Genomic DNA, 19,994 nt, shown 5'->3' with positions numbered 1-19,994 from the left:
CCACCCCTCTCCCTCCCCACCCCTCTCCCTCTTTCTCCCCACCCCTCTCCCTCTTTCTCCCCACCCCTCTCCCTCCCTCCTGCCCCATCCCTCCCTCCCTCTTTCTTCCCACCCCTCTCCCACCATCTCCCCACCCCTCTCCCTCCCTCTACCCACCCCTCTCCCTCTTTCTCCCCACCCCACCCCTCTCCCTCCCCAACCCTCTCCCTCTTTCTCCCCACCCATCTCCCTCTTTCTCCCCACCCCTCTCCCTCTTTCTCCCCACCCCTCTCCCTCTTTCTCCCCACCCCCCTCCCTCTTTCTCCCCACCCCTCTCCCTCTTTCTCCCCACCCCTCTCCCTCCCTCCTGCCCCATCCCTCCCTCCCTCTTTCTTCCCACCCCTCTCCCACCATCTCCCCACCCCTCTCCCTCCCTCTACCCACCCCTCTCCCTCCCCACCCCTCTCCCTCCCCAACCCTCTCCCTCTTTCTCCCCACCCATCTCCCTCTTTCTCCCCACCCCTCTCCCTCTTTCTCCCCACCCCCCTCCCTCTTTCTCCCCACCCCTCTCCATCTTTCTCCCCACCCCTCTCCCTCCCTCCTGCCCCATCCCTCCCTCCCTCTTTCTTCCCACCCCTCTCCCACCATCTCCCCACCCCTCTCCCTCCCTCTACCCACCCCTCTCCCTCTTTCTCCCCACCCCTCTCCCTCCCCAACCCTCTCCCTCTTTCTCCCCACCCATCTCCCTCTTTCTCCCCACCCCTCTCCCTCTTTCTCCCCACCCCTCTCCCTCTTTCTCCCCACCCCTCTCCCTCTTTCTCCCCACCCCCCTCCCTCTTTCTCCCCACCCCTCTCCCTCTTTCTCCCCACCCCTCTCCCTCTTTCTCCCCACCCCTCTCCCTCCCTCCTGCCCCATCCCTCCCTCCCTCTTTCTTCCCACCCCTCTCCCACCATCTCCCCACCCCTCTCCCTCCCTCTACCCACCCCTCTCCCTCTTTCTCCCCACCCCTCTCCCTCCCCAACCCTCTCCCTCTTTCTCCCCACCCCTCTCCCTCTTTCTCCCCACCCCTCTCCCTCTTTCTCCCCACCCCTCTCCATCTTTCTCCCCACCCCTCTCCCTCCCTCCTGCCCCATCCCTCCCTCCCTCTTTCTTCCCACCCCTCTCCCACCATCTCCCCACCCCTCTCCCTCCCTCTACCCACCCCTCTCCCTCTTTCTCCCCACCCCTCTCCCTCCCCAACCCTCTCCCTCTTTCTCCCCACCCATCTCCCTCTTTCTCCCCACCCATCTCCCTCTTTCTCCCCACCCCTCTCCCTCTTTCTCCCCACCCCTCTCCCTCTTTCTCCCCACCCCCCTCCCTCTTTCTCCCCACCCCTCTCCCTCTTTCTCCCCACCCCTCTCCCTCTTTCTCCCCACCCCTCTCCCTCCCTCCTGCCCCATCCCTCCCTCCCTCTTTCTTCCCACCCCTCTCCCACCATCTCCCCACCCCTCTCCCTCCCTCTACCCACCCCTCTCCCTCTTTCTCCCCACCCCTCTCCCTCCCCAACCCTCTCCCTCTTTCTCCCCACCCATCTCCCTCTTTCTCCCCACCCCTCTCCCTCTTTCTCCCCACCCCTCTCCCCTGCCTCCCCACCCCTCTCCCTCTTTCTCCCCACCCCTCTCCCTCTTTCTCCCCACCCCTCTCCCTCCCCAACCCTCTCCCTCTTTCTCCCCACCCCTCTCCCTCTTTCTCCCCACCCCTCTCCCTCTTTCTCCCCACCCCATCCCTCCCTCCCTCTTTCTTCCCACCCCTCTCCCACCATCTCCCCACCCCTCTCCCTCCCTCTACCCACCCCTCTCCCTCTTTCTCCCCACCCCTCTCCCTCCCCAACCCTCTCCCTCTTTCTCCCCACCCATCTCCCTCTTTCTCCCCACCCCTCTCCCTCTTTCTCCCCACCCCTCTCCATCTTTCTCCCCACCCCTCTCCCTCCCTCCTGCCCCATCCCTCCCTCCCTCTTTCTTCCCACCCCTCTCCCACCATCTCCCCACCCCTCTCCCTCCCTCTACCCACCCCTCTCCCTCTTTCTCCCCACCCCTCTCCCTCCCCAACCCTCTCCCTCTTTCTCCCCACCCATCTCCCTCTTTCTCCCCACCCATCTCCCTCTTTCTCCCCACCCCTCTCCCTCTTTCTCCCCACCCCTCTCCCTCTTTCTCCCCACCCCCCTCCCTCTTTCTCCCCACCCCTCTCCCTCTTTCTCCCCACCCCTCTCCCTCTTTCTCCCCACCCCTCTCCCTCCCTCCTGCCCCATCCCTCCCTCCCTCTTTCTTCCCACCCCTCTCCCACCATCTCCCCACCCCTCTCCCTCCCTCTACCCACCCCTCTCCCTCTTTCTCCCCACCCCTCTCCCTCCCCAACCCTCTCCCTCTTTCTCCCCACCCATCTCCCTCTTTCTCCCCACCCCTCTCCCTCTTTCTCCCCACCCCTCTCCCTGCCTCCCCACCCCTCTCCCTCTTTCTCCCCACCCCTCTCCCTCTTTCTCCCCACCCCTCTCCCTCCCCAACCCTCTCCCTCTTTCTCCCCACCCCTCTCCCTCTTTCTCCCCACCCCTCTCCCTCTTTCTCCCCACCCCTCTCCCTCCCCAACCCTCTCCCTCTTTCTCCCCACCCATCTCCCTCTTTCTCCCCACCCCTCTCCCTCTTTCTCCCCACCCCTCTCCCTGCCTCCCCACCCCTCTCCCTCTTTCTCCACACCCCTCTCCCTCTTTCTCCCCACCCCCCTCCCTCTTTCTCCCCACCCCTCTCCCTCTTTCTCCCCACCCCTCTCCCTCCCCAACCCTCTCCCTCTTTCTCCCCACCCATCTCCCTCTTTCTCCCCACCCCTCTCCCTCTTTCTCCCCACCCCTCTCCCTGCCTCCCCACCCCTCTCCCTCTTTCTCCCCACCCCTCTCCCTCTTTCTCCCCACCCCTCTCCCTCCCCAACCCTCTCCCTCTTTCTCCCCACCCCTCTCCCTCTTTCTCCCCACCCCTCTCCCTCTTTCTCCCCACCCCTCTCCCTCCCCAACCCTCTCCCTCTTTCTCCCCACCCATCTCCCTCTTTCTCCCCACCCCTCTCCCTCTTTCTCCCCACCCCTCTCCCTGCCTCCCCACCCCTCTCCCTCTTTCTCCACACCCCTCTCCCTCTTTCTCCCCACCCCCCTCCCTCTTTCTCCCCACCCCTCTCCCTCTTTCTCCCCACCCCTCTCCCTCCCCAACCCTCTCCCTCTTTCTCCCCACCCATCTCCCTCTTTCTCCCCACCCCTCTCCCTCTTTCTCCCCACCCCTCTCCCTGCCTCCCCACCCCTCTCCCTCTTTCTCCACACCCCTCTCCCTCTTTCTCCCCACCCCCCTCCCTCTTTCTCCCCACCCCTCTCCCTCTTTCTCCCCACCCCTCTCCCTCCCTCCTGCCCCATCCCTCCCTCCCTCTTTCTTCCCACCCCTCTCCCACCATCTCCCCACCCCTCTCCCTCCCTCTACCCACCCCTCTCCCTCTTTCTCCCCACCCATCTCCCGCTTTCTCCCCACCCCTCTCCCTGCCTCCCCACCCCTCTCCCTCTTTCTCCCCCCCCCTCTCCCTCTTTCTCCCCACCCCTCTCCCTCCCCAACCCTCTCCCTCTTTCTCCCCACCCATCTCCCTCTTTCTCCCCACCCCTCTCCCTGCCTCCCCACCCCTCTCCCTCTTTCTCCCCACCCCTCTCCCTCCCTCCCCCCATCCCTCCCCTGCCCCTCCCCTCCCTCTTTCTTCCCACCCCTCTCCCTCCCTCCCTCTTTCTCCCTTCCTCCTATTCTTTTAATTAGAACCAGAGAGCTGGACCCAGAGGACAGGATCTAAGCAGGTTTCTCTATGGGGCTAGCTAGGTGATCTCCCTCTGCAGAAGTGCCTCTTTATTTATCACGGGGAATCTAAACTTCCTCCCAGATGCTGACCTGAAGTGAAACGGACACATGGAACGGTATTTCTAATTTGTGTTCCCAATCTTGTGGCAGGGAGTCAACAGGCCATATACAGCTAACTACTCCCATGAGTCTTAATATGTGTATGTATGTGTATGTATGTGAGAGTGTGTGAGAGAGTGAGAGAGTGAGAGAGAGCACTGACTTTACTGCTAACTTCTTTATCGAGGAAAAATGTACTTCCTACGACTGTGATATGTGGTTGTTAAGATGAATGCACTAACTGTAAGTCGCTCTGGACAAGAGCGTCTGCTAAATGACTAAAATGTAAATGTAGAGTGAGACCCGGCCACTATTGGCATTAAGACAACACAAGTCAGGCCAATGGTTACCCATCGATGAAAAAGCAGTGTAAAATATAATGTACAGATGAACCGAGCCAACTAAGCCACTCCTTTGAGTTAACGATCATAGTTATGACTTTGAAAGGCGTTCAACTAAGGCAGATGTTTATTATTAACAGCTTTACATGAAAAAGACAAATTTGTCAATTGGTTGTTAAATGGGCTAAACATAGAAGGGAATGTATCCTAATGGCTGAGGCATTAACAGAGTGATGGTAGAGTAGAGTAAGGCTGGCTGGGTGGGTGCCTGAGGCATCAGGGCATTGGACCACTGAGGATGGGGAGCAGCCTGGTCTCACTGGCCCACTCAACCCATCTTCTCTGGATCACAGGAAGGTTTTACAGAGTAGCAGGGCCAGTCAACCACTTATGCAACTGACCAGTCTGGCACACAAGACAATCCTTCCCTTTCCCCTGGGCTATCCAAAACTCACTAACCCTTTACAGTATTTCCCATTATATTGTACTAGATCTTTGAGGGGGTAAAAGAGTGTGAGAAAGTATTTGCGTGATTGGGTGTCTGTCGTGTGAAAGTCTGCCTGTCTCTAGTCTCTAGTCCTGTCATTGAGCAACTATTCTACCCCCTCCCTCCTCTCTCTCCTGTCCTGTGGCTGCTATGTGAAACTGAGGGAGGTTCAGCCACCCCTTCCCCTGGTCCCACATGGTCCATGTTAAGGGACGTGAAAGCGTTGAAACCCCGTAACAATAACCTTCTTCTTTTGAGCTGCAGGTCCTGCCGAGCCGGGGCCCTCTCTTAGAATCCCTCCCTCCCTCCATTCACTGGCAGTCATAGTTCCACCCAGCCACACAACACTATACTTGAGCCACGCATTGATGTGTCAATCCCTTCTTAGACGTTTTTTTTTCTTTCTTAAGCCTTCACTTTCATAACGAAACTCAGACAAAAAAAATGGATTCCCTCTTAATAGTCCTAGTAAAAAGGCTGTATGAGGCAGCGCTTAGATTTTTAACGGCCGGGCTCTGGTCTCAATCATACAGTCAGTGGACATCTGGATCGCATCTCCCCATTCTCCCCCATGCAATCAGACACACTAGAGCTATGGAGCTGATGCTGGGTTCTCCCTGCTGCTGCTCTCCACAATGTGGGTGCAACGTGTCGTTACAGCACATTGCATTCTGAGAATGTTTTTAGGGGGTGAAAGCTTCCGAGATTCCAAATAATGGTGCGTTCAAGGTAGGCCTAGTGCCAACAAACAGGCAAAGTGGAGTCATCGTCGTTCACCACCTTTCCCTAAAAACTCCTTGCAGTCCCCAAGCGGCCCCATTCATTCATTCCACACTGACTGAGAGGTCTCTAGAGGGCACTCCAGTTCAGCTGTACACAGGTCTGCCTGCTCTTGCTGTGGCAAAATGGCCGCCTACATAAAAGCCAAGGTCGTCATTATCTGAGACCGCAGGTCCACCGCGACGTGGAGTGGAATATAACAGCAATGCCCTCATTCTACAGGTCAGACACATTTATATATGGCTGGCACAGTCAGGAGAACCTAAATGGTTGTTAGACTCCAATTAACAAGCACAAAAAAATATATATATATCCAGGGATAGGAAAAACATGTCTTACTCTACTATATGATGAACTGTAGGTGGTGCTAAATTTTCACATTTTTAACTAGACTGGCAGGGTGCGATGTGAGATCCACCACACACCACATGTTTGGCCTCCACAGAGGAATCAGTCACAGCCCAACTCCACAGTGGGGACACTCCGCTCCATCTAGCTGGGAACAAGCTGTGCTGAGACGTCACTAGCATCTGGAACACACCACTCATAGAGAGTAATACACAGAGAGAGAACGTCACACACCACAAGAGCCAACTGGGGACCAGAGATGCACAGTGAGTGGTGGACTAGTAACGTTTCCCAGACCCTCCAGGAGCATGGCTGGTGTGCTGCCTGCATACCTGCTCCTCCATCATCATCACAACAGAGGGTTTCTATACGCGTGCCTTCAGCAATGATCGATCGCAAACCCACCTGCTAATTCTGCCATGCTTTAAAGGTACCGCTCAGGTACCACCTCACTTATCTCCATTCACTGCCCCTTTCCGACACTTTAATCACTCGTTTTGTACACTCACAGCCTCAGACAGGTTACTTTCCATCTTCCCACACGTCGTTTGGCCCCGTGTGTAGGGCCCTCTGGGACCGGCAGGCTCGTAAACATGGGGAGGAGGAGGTAGGGGGGATGAAAGGTCAAAGTGAAAGGAGCGTTCGGCCCTGCTCAGGGACACCCGAGGGTGATGTGGTGGGGCTGTGAGGCCGGGCTGGGTCCTCCCTCCATCCCTCCTCTGGTTTATTTTCTCTGATGGGCCTGGTGTAAATATCCTGCTTTAAAGCCCTGGGAATGGAAATGCGTACAGTGCAGTCAGGCCCTCCACAGAGGTAGACATAGTGGGAGAGTAGAGCTGGATGGAGAGCGGGGGAGGAGAGACCCCCAGTGAGCCCCTCCAGCTGCCATGATGACATCACTCAGAGGAGAAGAAGAAGAGATAGGTCGCTGCCAGCTGTAGTGGTCTCTGATACTGCCACGCACTCTCACCATCTGCCTGTTTACGTTCAATGGTTTGGATGTATGCCATATGGATGCGTGTGTGGAGGAATGTATGTATTTGTTGACATGACTTCCCCTGTGTCTGACTAACACAATGATGGGCAGCATCCATATGTGTGTGTGTGAGAAAGTATGAGAGAAAGAGAGGAGAGATAAACACATGGGAACATCTCACCCTGACAGGGTGATACAGTTTAAGCCCAGAACAGCCAACAGAGTTAGATGAAGCGTTGGTCAGGGCTTACTGGGTTACTGAGGTACTAATTGGGGTCCAAGGGGCTTGCTGCCTGTCTAGGGAACTGTTAGTTACTATGAGTTAATAAAGGGGTCTCGGGTCTGGCCCTTCTCTCTTTCTTATTCCTTCATTGACTATAACGAGGCTGCATGCATTAGCGTTTCAAAGGCCAGTCTGCCTGCTACCCCCTCAACCACCTGAACAGCAGAGCAGAAAACACACTGCAACTCTCTACCCATCTCACTCTGGCCATTAACAACCACTAACACGGGACTCACAGCTGCTCCTTATACAGGAGGCCTCGTAAGGGGAACACCACACATCGTATAATATTGTGTGTCTATGGAACGCTGGCAATCTCCATCTGCTACAAGCAAAGAATATCACTCAATGGAATATGAGGGGTGAAACCAAAGTATTTTGCTGATATGAACAGGTGAGAGCCTTCCTGCCACGGTGGAGAGACTAGAGGCAGTTAAATGTGAGCACGCTGTGCAGAACCAGAGATCACAGGTTACAACTGTACTGTATGTAGCGTGGCAAGAAGCAATCCAGACAGACTTTTTACCTTCTTAGCAGTTGGCACTTACATTTATTATTAATCAATCTAACACCAAAGGGATCAAATATGCCCACATCCGTATCATACCCATCACTACAGTGTCTGATTATACCTATTTTCAAAGTGTCTTTGGGTTTTAGAAAATCCTATCAATTATTAATTTTGATACCCATTCTTTATTTTTCCTGATTGAGGGGGAATGTACAGGAATGTGCACGGAATGTACTGGAATATAAAGTAATACACGATCGCATACCTGGGAGCATGCGTGTGCATTCCCAAACATGCAATTATCACAAGGCAACAGGAGTTTTGTTGGAAGCTTGATGCATAGTTACCGGATCCAAACAGATCCAAATAATAATTTTAATATAGTGTCCTTACACTGTAATTGTTGTGCCCAGTACACTTTAAATTGGATTTAAACAAGCAGGCTGGTAGAGCTCAGAGGCGTGGCCCCAAGAGTGTTATCCTCTCCTTGTGTCCATGGCAACAATATTATCATACATATCCCTACATCTTAAATACCTCTCTCCATTCATGTACATCTGTCTAAATACAGTGTTGATAGAACAGTGCCTAGGTTAGCCCCCGGGTACAAAATTAATACTGTCTACAACACAGGCCAGGGTGGGTAAAACACACTGGCTGCTTTAGAGGAATTTCCAACAATTTGCTTGGTCATTATGAAAAATAAAACTGTCTGGGGTTTGTGATTATGGAATGGTAAAGAGGACTGTAAAGAAAGACCTGTGAGTGAACCTCACACGATTTGATATGCTGCATTACAGTGGGCTTAACCTGTCCAAACAGATCTGGATTGGAGGGAAGGGTTGTTGTGTGATAGGTCACATGCTTCCCTCTGATCCTCACTTTCATGGGTGACTAGGAATCCTCTGCACAAATGAACTACAGTACAGTAAACTAGAGAACACACACGTTGACCTTATTTGGCTCTTCTTATGACCAGGATCACCATGAGCTCTGCAGTCGTTGAAATTTAGAGTTTCTCTCTACTCTACCACTAAATCATTGGCTACTAGGAATCCTTGGCATCCATCACCTGGTTACAGCAGGCTTAGCTACTGTCATTATTTGGCCCCTGTAAGCCCTTTCTTATGACCAGGATCACAGTATATCGTCTCCCAAGGTCTATTATGTTGATCATTATATAACAGAGTTACTCTATTGGAGTACTGACGTGGTGGCTAATCATCACAAAGGAAATTCAACCTGTACTGTTGTACAGTAACAATGAAAAAATGTGTATCTACAAAAGAAAGAAAAAGAAAGAAAATAACCAGAGTGTAGGGTCCTTACTCTCGCTCCTTCTCACTGAGCTTGTCTGTGATGGTGTCCTTGATGGAGGAGCGGGAGCCTTTGTGGATGACAGGATACCTGAGAGGGATCTGCAGGAAGCAACTGATCATCAGCACCAAGTGGGCCGTGTAACCCAGGGCAACCGCAACGCTCCCATCATCCTTCGCTGTAGGACAAAACACAACACAGAGGTCAGTCAGTCTCTGTTGGACAGGTTTACTGTGAAATGGTCTCATAGGTTTTATAAAGTAAGAAACATTGTTGAACGGATCTGATAATGAAATGCCATGCCTGTTAATCACTTCAATGGCTGTGTTTTAATGGGTTATTAATCCAACACATTTTAATGCTACGACTAGAAACTAAAGTTGGTCAAAACGGCAACAACGAGCTAAGCAGTCTGTGTTTCATAATTTCCTTAATGCTTCATGAAGCTCCACTTGAAAGCAAGTGATCAGTAACAGTCTGACTGCAATACTCATGTATTTCATACGTGTTTCATATAAGTTCATTACATTGAAATGAAAGATCAAATCGTAACGTGGCAATATAATTCGTACGTGGTAATATAATAAAGACGTCACAGACTGGGGAAAACTTTGGTAACCAAGTAATCACACCAATGAAAAGCAGGCACATTTACATGGGCAAGGTGTTTTTGAAATGATAGAGAGTGGGTTTTTGGCGACGCAACACGCAAGAAAACTTCAACTGCTGTGGAATACCTAATTTACTTAAAAATACTTCATTTATTTCAGAAATGTGCGTGAAAAGCAAAAGCGTCACGTAAAACTATCCCTGCGGGGCTCAATTGCATTTTAGGGGAAAATTAGACGGTTACGGTTTCATTAACATTTCTGACTAGAAAACAGGTCCACCGCCTCGCTGAAGTCAAGGAACGGCTTTCTTTGACAGCACATTAAGTTGTTTCAAGTTCTCAACTGCCGAGCAACAGGACATTGCTCTGGGCAAAGTGCTTATACTTTCCAAATCCCCAAATCATAGTGCTTTTGTCTTAACGCTTTGGAATAACAGACCGCTGCCTCAGTGAATAGTTGACTAGGAGCTCTTTGGTGTATAACTCGAAGACCCTGAATTATACAATTCTTGTGTCTGCACCTCTGATACCAGCAGAGGCCATGAAGTGGACTACCTTTTATAATGCCAATAATTTCCATAAAACTAGTTCTATCCAACAGGAATGTCAGATAAAGGAATCATAAGTCTAACTGACATGTACTGGGGCAAATGGAGAACCTTTTAAATCCAAAGTCAGGTAGCCTTAGATGAGGGCTTAGTTACCTCCGAGAGAGAGAAAGCACTGGGGGGCTTGTTTCCACCCCATGACCCCTTCTTCTTAGCAGCAAGTCCCCTCTACCCTCACCTTCACCAGCCTCCCCTCCCTTCTCTACTCTCCTCCAGTCTCTCATCCAACCTATCCTCTCTCTTCTCCCCCCTCACCTTATCCAGCCTCTCCCATCTCCTGTCCCCAGTCTCCTCCAGCGTCACCCCTCTACCTTCTCTCCTCAGTCTCCCCAGGCAGGGCTGGTTGGATTAGGCTGTGCAGCCCTGACCCCAGTGGCTCACTAATCTACCACATCCTACCCTGCAGGCAGCCCTCCCCTGTCTGTCACCCAGCAACAACACAGTTCCAGACATGATCGGCTTAATACTGGGCTGGCCCAGCTCTCAGGGAGGGCCCCACAGAAATCAGAGCAGAGGTGAAGTGTCAAAGGTGAGGCATCTATGATGGGGTAGTTTCAGGCTGGGCTGCTGTATAGGTGTAGTGGTTAAGGTGGTGTTAGACAGGAACGTCTGACCAGGTAGACCATTCCTCCTCACCTCCTATAGGCCTCTGTCCCCCTCACTCTCTGTTCTACTACACAGCCACACCACATGCATACTCCCTCAAGGCTGAGAGGGAAGGGAGGACAGGACGGGTTGGAGGGAGGTTGTGAGTGGGTTAGGACTCCCCCTGTAGGCCTCACCATCTCCTACTGCACTGCCACAGCACATGCTGCGTGGTTTACTCACTAGATATCTACCACCCCCGCGGGGTGAGGCAGCCGCACACCTCCACAGGGGATGGGAAGCCACTCACCTCTGCAAATACAAACGACGAGCCATCAGGATGGGGAAGAGGGGGAGGCTGCTGCATCCAAGGAAATGGGGGGCTGGAGATCGAGGCAGCGTTGGGGTAGGTCGGGGGATAGCAATGAAGGGGTATTAAAAGAAGGCACACTGGTGAAACCTGGCTCTCATTAGTCTCCCTGCCTCAACCCCCTCAACTCCACTTCCCCCTCCATCATGTCTTTGAAGTCATGCTTCCCTGGCTGAGAAAGTCAAATCAGATTTTCCACAACACATACGGGTGCGACATGGAGGGAATTAGATGAATAACATTTTCCAAACGTAAGCCCCTCTTGAATCATCATCTTATTCAGACCTCTGCCGTGTAAACGTGCACAAACACAATACCAAATCCTAATCTGCTGCCTTTAAACACCCGCAGTAAATGAGACAGACTTACGACATACAGTACTTTGCAGATTATACTACTCAGTATTCATAAATACGCAGAAATGGTGGGCTGAACTTACAGACCAGCAGAGTGGTGTGACAAACTCAGAGAGAGAGTCCCTTTTTCAGTCTCATCCCTCCACTACCTCCCAGTCCCTCTCACCCATGGGTCCGGTCCTTATAAAGTAGCTGGGCAGCAGAATTCAGACTCCAGAGGTCAAATACACAGGAAGCAATTTCCACATTCTTGGATGATGGGGAGCACTCTGTGGGTCCTGGGCCTGGCTCCATTAACAAAAGGTTGCTACCAGGGAGTATGGCGAAACCTTTCCGGTGTAACTACTCTGACTCTGTATCAAGGTATTACATCTAGCCCATACAACACAGCTGTCTTGCACAGAGTTTCCTCCACCAGCCACTACTTCTAAAACACTTGTCATTGTACCTCAGAGCAGATATTGTTCTGTGTCCCAACTTGCACTCTATCCCCATTCCCTATATACTGTAGTGCCCCCCAAAAATGATAGTGCACAATACATAGAGAATAGGGTGCCATTTGGGACTCAACTATAGTGTCCCAATTACAGGAGAGGATCAGAGCATCAGCTTAAACGGATCCATGGAACCACTGATATCACACAAACCTCAGACGGAGTACTGGCTCACATTTACTACATGTAGATGGTGATGTGGAACCAAAAGAGAGGTCAGAAGTTTGAACCTTCAATAAAAGGAAGCAGATGCACCCTGTTTTATGAGTTCTCTGTGTCACTCTAAACCCTTCCGTTTCCCGTTGAAATAGATACGTTACCTTGGAAATCCTCAGAGTTGGGCAGCTTCACTCCACAGATGACATAATCGGATTGATTAGCCTGAAGGGAAATTAAACAAGTTTTATGAGAATGAGAATCCAAGAACCAACAATTCCATATTCAGAAAACAACAGAGAAAACAGAGAGAGAGGAAAGGGAAACGCTTCGGGAGCAAAAAGGGCCCTCTCCTTAGAAATTGTATTTTAATGACCACTGAGTATTTAAGCTGTTCAGCTCCGTCGCAGAACATTTCAGATTGAAACTTTAACCGATTTCAAAACACAGGGAATGTAAGTGGTTGGCCACTCCAAAGACTAATAAGGGCTGAGAAAACATTTCTCCCCAAGCTTTTCTCTTCTCTCACTCAAGGTTCTCTCTCTTGTTCGCCATCGTTGTCATGCCATAGGGCTGACTACAGCCTATACTGTGTAGTATATGGGACCAGGCTCATTTCTAGCATTACTCAGGAGGAGGTTACTCACTGCCGTGGTGACCACGTCGATGGGGTAGATGTAGGACAGCTCAGAGAGGAGCTGACGACAGCGGAAGGTGAGCTGAGCGTTGGACTTGAGGAACAGCTCTCTGGGAAGACAGACACAGAGACAGTCACTTGATGACTCAGTCAGACTCACTGCCTTACTGATCAACACAAAGAGGACAGTAACAGAGGAGGAGGAAGAGAACAGTGGGAGGACTGGGGACAGAGAAGAGAAGCAACTGGATCAAATAGACAGGGATATAGAGAGGCGGGAGGATGAGAGAGGCGGGACGAGGCGGGACGGATGAGGTGATGAAGAGGGGAAGGGGGGGATGGGGAGAGAGAGGGAGAAGGTACTGTACAATACAGTAATATACACTGAGTGTATCAAACATTAGGAACACATGCTCTTTCCATGACATAGAATGACCAGGTGAATCCAGGTGAAAGCTACAATATGATCCCTTATTGTCACTTGTTAAATCCACTTCAAATCAGTGTAGATGAACGGGAGGAGACAGGTTAATTATGGATTTTTAAGCCTTAACACAATTGAGACATGGATTGTGTACAGTATGTGTGCCACTCAGAGGCTGAATGGGCAAGACAGGTAGGTGCCAGGTAAACCGGTTTGAGTGTGTCAAGAACTGCAACGCTGCTGGGTTTTCCCGTCTTTTTCAAAAATAGTCCACCACTCAAAGGACATCCAGCCAACTTGACAACTGCGGGAAGCATTGGAGTCAACATGGGCCAGCATCCCTGTGGAACGCTTGACGCCTAGTAGAGTCCATGCCCCGACGAACTGAGGCTGTTCAAGGGCGAAAGGGGTGCAACTCAAGGAAGGTGTTCTTAATGTTTGGTATACTCAGTCTATATGAATAATATGAGAGAGAAAAACAACAAGAGTGTGGATGGGGAAAGATGTGAGGCGAGACCTGACATCTCAGTAAAGCTTGGGAGGGAGAGGGGGAGAGAGGGAGAGAATAAGGGTGCAGGTAGGGGGATAGGGAGGTGGGGTGAGGGATGGATGGAGGGTAGCTAGGGTGTCAGTTAGTAATGAGGGGTGACGGTGTGTTAATTGGAAACTGAGGTTGAAGAGAACAGCAAGGGTGTGTTTGTCTTGGCCCAGACCTGGATGAGGAGACCTAATGGCTCAGCTCTGAATCATCTCCACAGTAATTGTAATAGCAACTCAATTATCATAACTGCCAAATTACCAGCCACTCTTTTCCCCCCCTGGGACAGGTCCAAAAATCACCACAGGCCCCTTAGACCAGCCCTGGGCTGTTCCATTAGCAGACTTGGCGGGGGGGACAACTCATGAGCCTGACCTGCCTAGGTGAGAAGAGGAAACGTCTGGAATAATGTTTGCTTTCTTATGTCCACCTCTTGACAGCTACTGGAGTCTGACTTCAGACAAGTCAGAGAACTCAAAAGTGTGTGTGTGTGTGTGTGTGTGTGTGTGTGTGTGTGTGTGTGTGTGTAAATATATACAGTATGGCCTATGTGTACATTGTGTGTGAACATGTGTGACTATGTGTGTGTCCCCCATTCAACAATTTAAACCAGTACTTGGGGGAGTAGAGTTTTGTGGATAATGGACCATCAATTCAGACAGATGAAAAGGTGTTGGGAGAAAATGATCATTGGATATGCTGCTCTGCCTGTGGTCGGCCTCCTGCCTTGGCCCTCACCATTACACAGTTGAAAATCCCTGGTCTTACTGTGGTGGCTTTGTAGATTCAGAAGATCCAGATGATTACCATGTTAATCATTTGATCCTTCCTTCATAGAAACCTCACATCTCAGTCCAGCAGGCTTTCTCTTATCTGTTCTGGTTAAGCCCAGATGCAAGACCCTCAATTCCCACATCAAACCCAAACCATCAAACACAGACACATTTCCAGAAACCTGGTTATTACATGAACTCAGCAACTTTCCCTAACAAACACTTCTTTTTCACCCAATGAACTTTAAATACACTTTTTTTCCAGGGGTGGACGTTAGGCAGATGCATGAGTGTCAAAATAAATTTCCTTGGTTACATGATGCGTTGGTGGGTTTCTTTGCCCGGCCAGCTATAACTAGTGTGTTTACTGTAGCAGTGCTGTTGCTTCTGCTCTGCCTTGGCCCCATCACTGCCAGGTACCCAGCCAAACAAACTCTGTATCCAGGGTGCACCCTTGCAGGCCAAGGCAAACACATCAGACTGGTCTTTGACACAATCTGCTTATTCTCTCTAGGGCTAAAAACACAAATAGGCAGCGCCGAGCCAACACCCCCTCTTTGTAAGCAGAATGTAATCTCCCCACAGCATTTAGAACAATTGACAGCATATTAGAACACACCATTCTGTGGGGCCTAGGTAATTTCTAGCAGATGGCGTGGTGAACCAACGGGATGGAGTGCGGGTGCGAGTGTGTGTGTCTGTGTGTGTGCACGAGTGTGTGCATGGATAAATAAATGCTTCAATTACAGGTTGACACGTACCTTTTGGCAGTGCATTCTTTCTGCTGCTCTGTTAACGACTCCCTCTCCATCCCCAGACTGTGGTGTTTGGTGGAGAACGCTTCCTCTAGGGAGAGATAAGGGGGATGAGAGAGAGAGAGAGAGAAAAGAAAGAGAGAGAGAGAGAGAGAGAGAGGAATATGAGAAGACAGAGAGATAGAAAGAAAGGGAGAGATGAATATGATCGAGAAAGAGAGTGATAGCGAGACATGAAAGTAAGAGGGAGAGAGAGAAAGAAAGAGAAAATCAGGTGGTAAATTACCAGGTGTGTTCTGTTCTGGTAAATTTACACAGGTGTCTGGGCGTGTTTCTTGATTTAATGCCTTCCACATTAAACACTGGAAACATCACACGGTTACTTTGGTCAGGAAAAAAACATTTCCTTCCGACACACATCACATAAAACCACTACACATGAATAATGATAGTAGGATGTTTGACTTTTGTAGTCAAATAAAGTCAAATAAATAAAAGCATTTAGATAAGGAAGAGTGATTGCAGATTTAACAGCGATACGGATGAACCTAGGCATATTAAAACCACAGTCCAAACTCTGCACCTGGGACAATGTATGATGGGACAAAGAGTTTTGGACTAAAGCATGGTTTTGTGTGTTAATAGAAAACACTTAACTTTGGTACAGCATGTGCAGTGCCACATGGCATAAACATCTCCACCTGAACAAATATGATCTGGCTATCAGACATCAGTACCAACCCAACTTCTCCCAACCATCCCATCTCATGTACCTTGCTGTTGACAGGCTGAATGGAGAATGGATAAGAGAGGCTCCAATACACACTCGTCTTTACACACGTTTTAAAACCCAGCTGGTTCAAATGAACCTCTCTTCCCCTGCATGTTACCTGTCAAAGCTGGTCTGCCCAGACAGAAAGTCCAAAGAGGTGGAGGGGAGGATAGATGGGGGTTGCAAGGAGAAAGACAGAAGGGGAGGTTCGGGTGCCAGGGCCAAATCTTCATCAGATTAGGGATGACAAGAAAGATACTGTTTGGGATTGGGCAGATTAGTCAGCCCGTTTGGTTTAAACGATGTCTCGAAAACAGTGTTCAAAAGGTTGGGTCCCCCTTCGCCTGCATAGGCCCTGAGCTCTCCTAGGCTTTTATGTAACCGCCACTACTAACCCCCCCACCCCCATCCCTCCATCCCTGTCGCCAACGCATCAAAGTCTCTGCCGCCAAACTAAAACAAATGGAGACACGTGTGTGTAAAAATGTGTGTGTGGGTGTGTAGAAGGCTATGGTGCCATGTTTAGCTACGTCACACAGCTTTAGAGATGTTATTCTTTCACCGCCCTCCAATGTTGTTGTGTTCTCTCCTCAGAGACAAAATAATCATATCCACCTTCACTACCTCCATGTCACAAGCAGGAAAATGCCCACATGTCCTAATATAAGGAGCTACCTCTTTCCATCTCAGTAGAAAGGAAAGCGAAATAGAGAGAATGAGTGAGAGGAACGTGTGTGTGTGTGTGTGTGTGTGTGTGTGTGTGTGTGTGTGTGTGTGTGTGTGTGTGTGTGTGTGTGTGTAGAGGGAGAGAGAGTAAAGAGAGAAAGTGGAAGGGAGGGAGAGAGAGCAAAGGAAAGCTGAAGACAAGGGGATAAAAGCATGAAACAAGGACAGGTTGTGTTACTGTGTAACGATGGAGGAAGTGACTGAACTGTGACCCGTGTTGGTACGAGACAGATAGCCATGAAACATCATAGGATGTCTGCCCTTTAATAAGATGTGGGGGGGAAGAGCGAGAGAGAGAGAAGAGAGAAGAGAGAAGAGAGAGAGAGAGAGAGAGAGAGAGAGAGGAGTACTGCAGTTGAAGAGAGGAAAAATAATTGAGAGAGGGTAGAGGGAGAAAGACAATGAATGACAGTGAGAAAGGTCTCTCTGGTTGGTCCTATTATATCTCCTCTAGGCCCAGGTCCAGTTATACCACTCTATCACACATTAGTATGATAGTTACCCTCATTCACTCAACATGGCCACTGTGCAGCTGAGGGAGCTGGTGATTGTGGGTGTAATGGTGCTAGGTTTAGTGTGGGGACCAGAGTGCTGAGCTAAGTCCAGTGTGTTGATGTGATTGACACCCCCACATCTCTCGCCACGTTAAAAAACCTTGACTCTTAACTCTGGGTTACTAACTCCGCCACTGACGTTTATTGGCCTTCAGTCGCCTCGGTGGGGAGGCAGAGAGTGAAAATAACCACGATGAAGACTTTTTACTGCCCTAATTTATAACGTCTGCTCAAGGTGGTAGAGGGGAATATTAGGTGAGAGGAAACTGTGAGAAGAAAAAAGCGAACCAGAGGAAGAGTAGTGTTGACGCCATGACTGTACATTAAGCAGAAGGCTGTGGGGGTTGAGGTTAAAATAATGCTCCGTCTTCTCTGGGCTTTGTCTCGGTGAAGAATCACAGCTCTCCTCAAGCCTCTTACACAAACACAGGCATTCACATGAATATGCATACACACACAAACATCCATACACACACAACCAACACAGTGTGTGGGCCAGGGATGCAGTCCACCATCATAGAAAATGAGCGGCCATTGGACAGCCAGTCGTTAACCTGTCATCAAGATGATCCCTGGCCCCGGTGCTGTCCTATCAGCCTGAAGGTCACACACTAGATTACTGCACCTGTACATAGCCCATCTATAATTTAGCCCAAACAACTACCTCTTTTCCTTTTGTATTTATTTATTTTGCTCCTTTGCACCCCATTATTTCTATCTCTACTTTGCACATTCTTCCACTGCAAATCAACCATTCCAGTGTTTTACTTGCTATATTGTATTTACTTCGCCACCATGGCCTATTTATTGCCTTTACCTCCCTTATCTCACCTCACTTGCTCACATTGTATATAGACTTATTTTTCTACTGTATTATTGACTGTATGTTTGTTTTACTCCATGTGTAACTTTGTGTTGTTGTATGTGTCGAACTGCTTTGCTTTATCTTGGCCAGGTCGCAATTGTAAATGAGAACGTGTTCTCAACTTGCCTACCTGGTTAAATAAAGGTGAAATAAATAAAGGTGAAATAAAATAGCCTAGTGGGCTAGCCTAGTGGGCAGCATGGGGGGACGTGGGAAGAGATCAGAGACTCTGGTCCTCCTTGTTCACTGAGGTGAGTCAGGTGACCAGGTCTCTTACTATGGAAACCATACATATCTAACCTAATCTTGTCCACTACCAGGTACCTTTCCTTCTCTCTTTAAATAAACACATGTCCTCTTAGCACAAAAGGGGCGGCAGCGTAGCCTAGTGATTAGAGCGTTGGACTAGTAACCGAAAGGTTGCAAGATCGAATCCCCGAGCTGACATGGTCTGCAAATCTGTCGTTCTGCCCCTGAACAAGGCAGTTAACCCACCGTTCCTAGGCTGTCATTGAAAATAAGAATTTGTTCTTAACTGACTTGCCTAGTTAAATAAAGGTAAAATAAAAAGACATTCTTAATCTGAGCCTGCAAGAATTCCATCCAGCAGTGGTCTGAGTGTTGACAGAGGATTAAGGGCCATTTGTCAGGACAGGGACACAAAGACAACCATACCCTGACCCCTCCTAGTAGTGTGTGTGTGTGTGTGTGTGTGTGTGTGTGTGTGTGTGTGTGTGTGTGTGTGTGTGTGTGTGTGTGTGTGTGTGTGTGTGTGTGTGTGTGTGTGTGTGTGTGTGTGAGCCTGGAGGTTATGAACACAGCATGTGCAGGGATGCTGGGCTGCAGTGCAGACAACCAGTCACATCAATAACACAAGTCATTTTAGAGAGAACCAAACCACCATGGCTTCCTGCCCTTTGGCCAAACACAGAACCTGGATCCATCAGAGACTTAGTCCCCCCAGTCCTCTTTGAACACACCCTACCATACCCTGCTGTTAAACAAATACAATAACAGTCTGGTCAGACAAAACAGGGGACGAAGGAGGGAGACGGAGAGAGGGACACGGATGGGTCTGCCAGAAGTGAAAGCTTTGAAAGTCACTCGGCCACAAGGAGTGAAGGGTCAACATGATCTGGCCCCAGGTCCATCAGAGACACGACCTCTCAAAAAAAAAATGGAAGCTCATTCGATGTGCCTTCCCTAATTGCTCATATTCCTCCTATGACTAGCAGGTGCCATTTTATATGAAAGGTTGATAACACACCTCACAGTCACAAAATGTATGAATGCATATACTACGTACAGGACAGCTGTGTACATACTTACAAGATGTGATTAACTTAACTAAATGATCTAAGCCACCTGGATAATCCCATATATCTACAGTATATGAGCCAAGACATTAATATCAATGCCATACAAGTATATATGTACTGTTCTGTGCGTGTGCAGAGACTCTGTGCGTGCCCATCATGGTGGTGGTGTTGAATATGAACTTTTATTTCCCTGCGGACATAACGAATATGGAGCAGTAAACATGCCAGTAAAACAAACCCACCCATCCCAGACATGATACAGCCGGCAGTAATTCTGTTATTGAACCCATATAATTGACTCAACGACGCCATTAAACGCTAACGGGTTACATTACCGGCCCTGGTAGAACAACTTGGCTGGCCGGCACAGAAAAGTCTCTGTCTGAGAGTGTCGCACAGCCAGGGGGAAAACTGTCACTGTAGTGGAGTGACTCAGAGACTCCAGCCAGTCAACAGTGAAAGAGGTTTCCTGTGTGTGA

General features: G+C 49.7%; 1 protein-coding gene across 2 annotated transcripts in view; it reads right to left on the bottom strand.

Annotated features, from left to right (window-relative positions):
• Positions 1 to 19,994, bottom strand: part of LOC139532642 (UV radiation resistance-associated gene protein-like) — a 146,054-nt gene that overhangs the window by 74,581 nt on the left and 51,479 nt on the right. For both annotated transcript variants that reach the window (XM_071330525.1, XM_071330535.1), the window contains exons 9-12: positions 15,286 to 15,370; positions 12,800 to 12,899; positions 12,317 to 12,377; positions 8,986 to 9,151 (exon numbers count right to left, since the gene is read on the bottom strand). In XM_071330525.1, coding sequence (XP_071186626.1) covers positions 8,986 to 9,151; positions 12,317 to 12,377; positions 12,800 to 12,899; positions 15,286 to 15,370 — 412 coding nt within the window. The remainder of the gene's footprint in view (positions 1 to 8,985; positions 9,152 to 12,316; positions 12,378 to 12,799; positions 12,900 to 15,285; positions 15,371 to 19,994) is intronic.

Source organism: Salvelinus alpinus, chromosome 1 (genome assembly GCF_045679555.1).
Source record: "Salvelinus alpinus chromosome 1, SLU_Salpinus.1, whole genome shotgun sequence".
NCBI classification, from domain to species: Eukaryota; Metazoa; Chordata; class Actinopteri; order Salmoniformes; family Salmonidae; genus Salvelinus; species Salvelinus alpinus.
The sequence above is the reverse complement of the archived record's forward strand: the minus strand, read 5'-3'. Positions and strand labels throughout refer to the sequence as shown.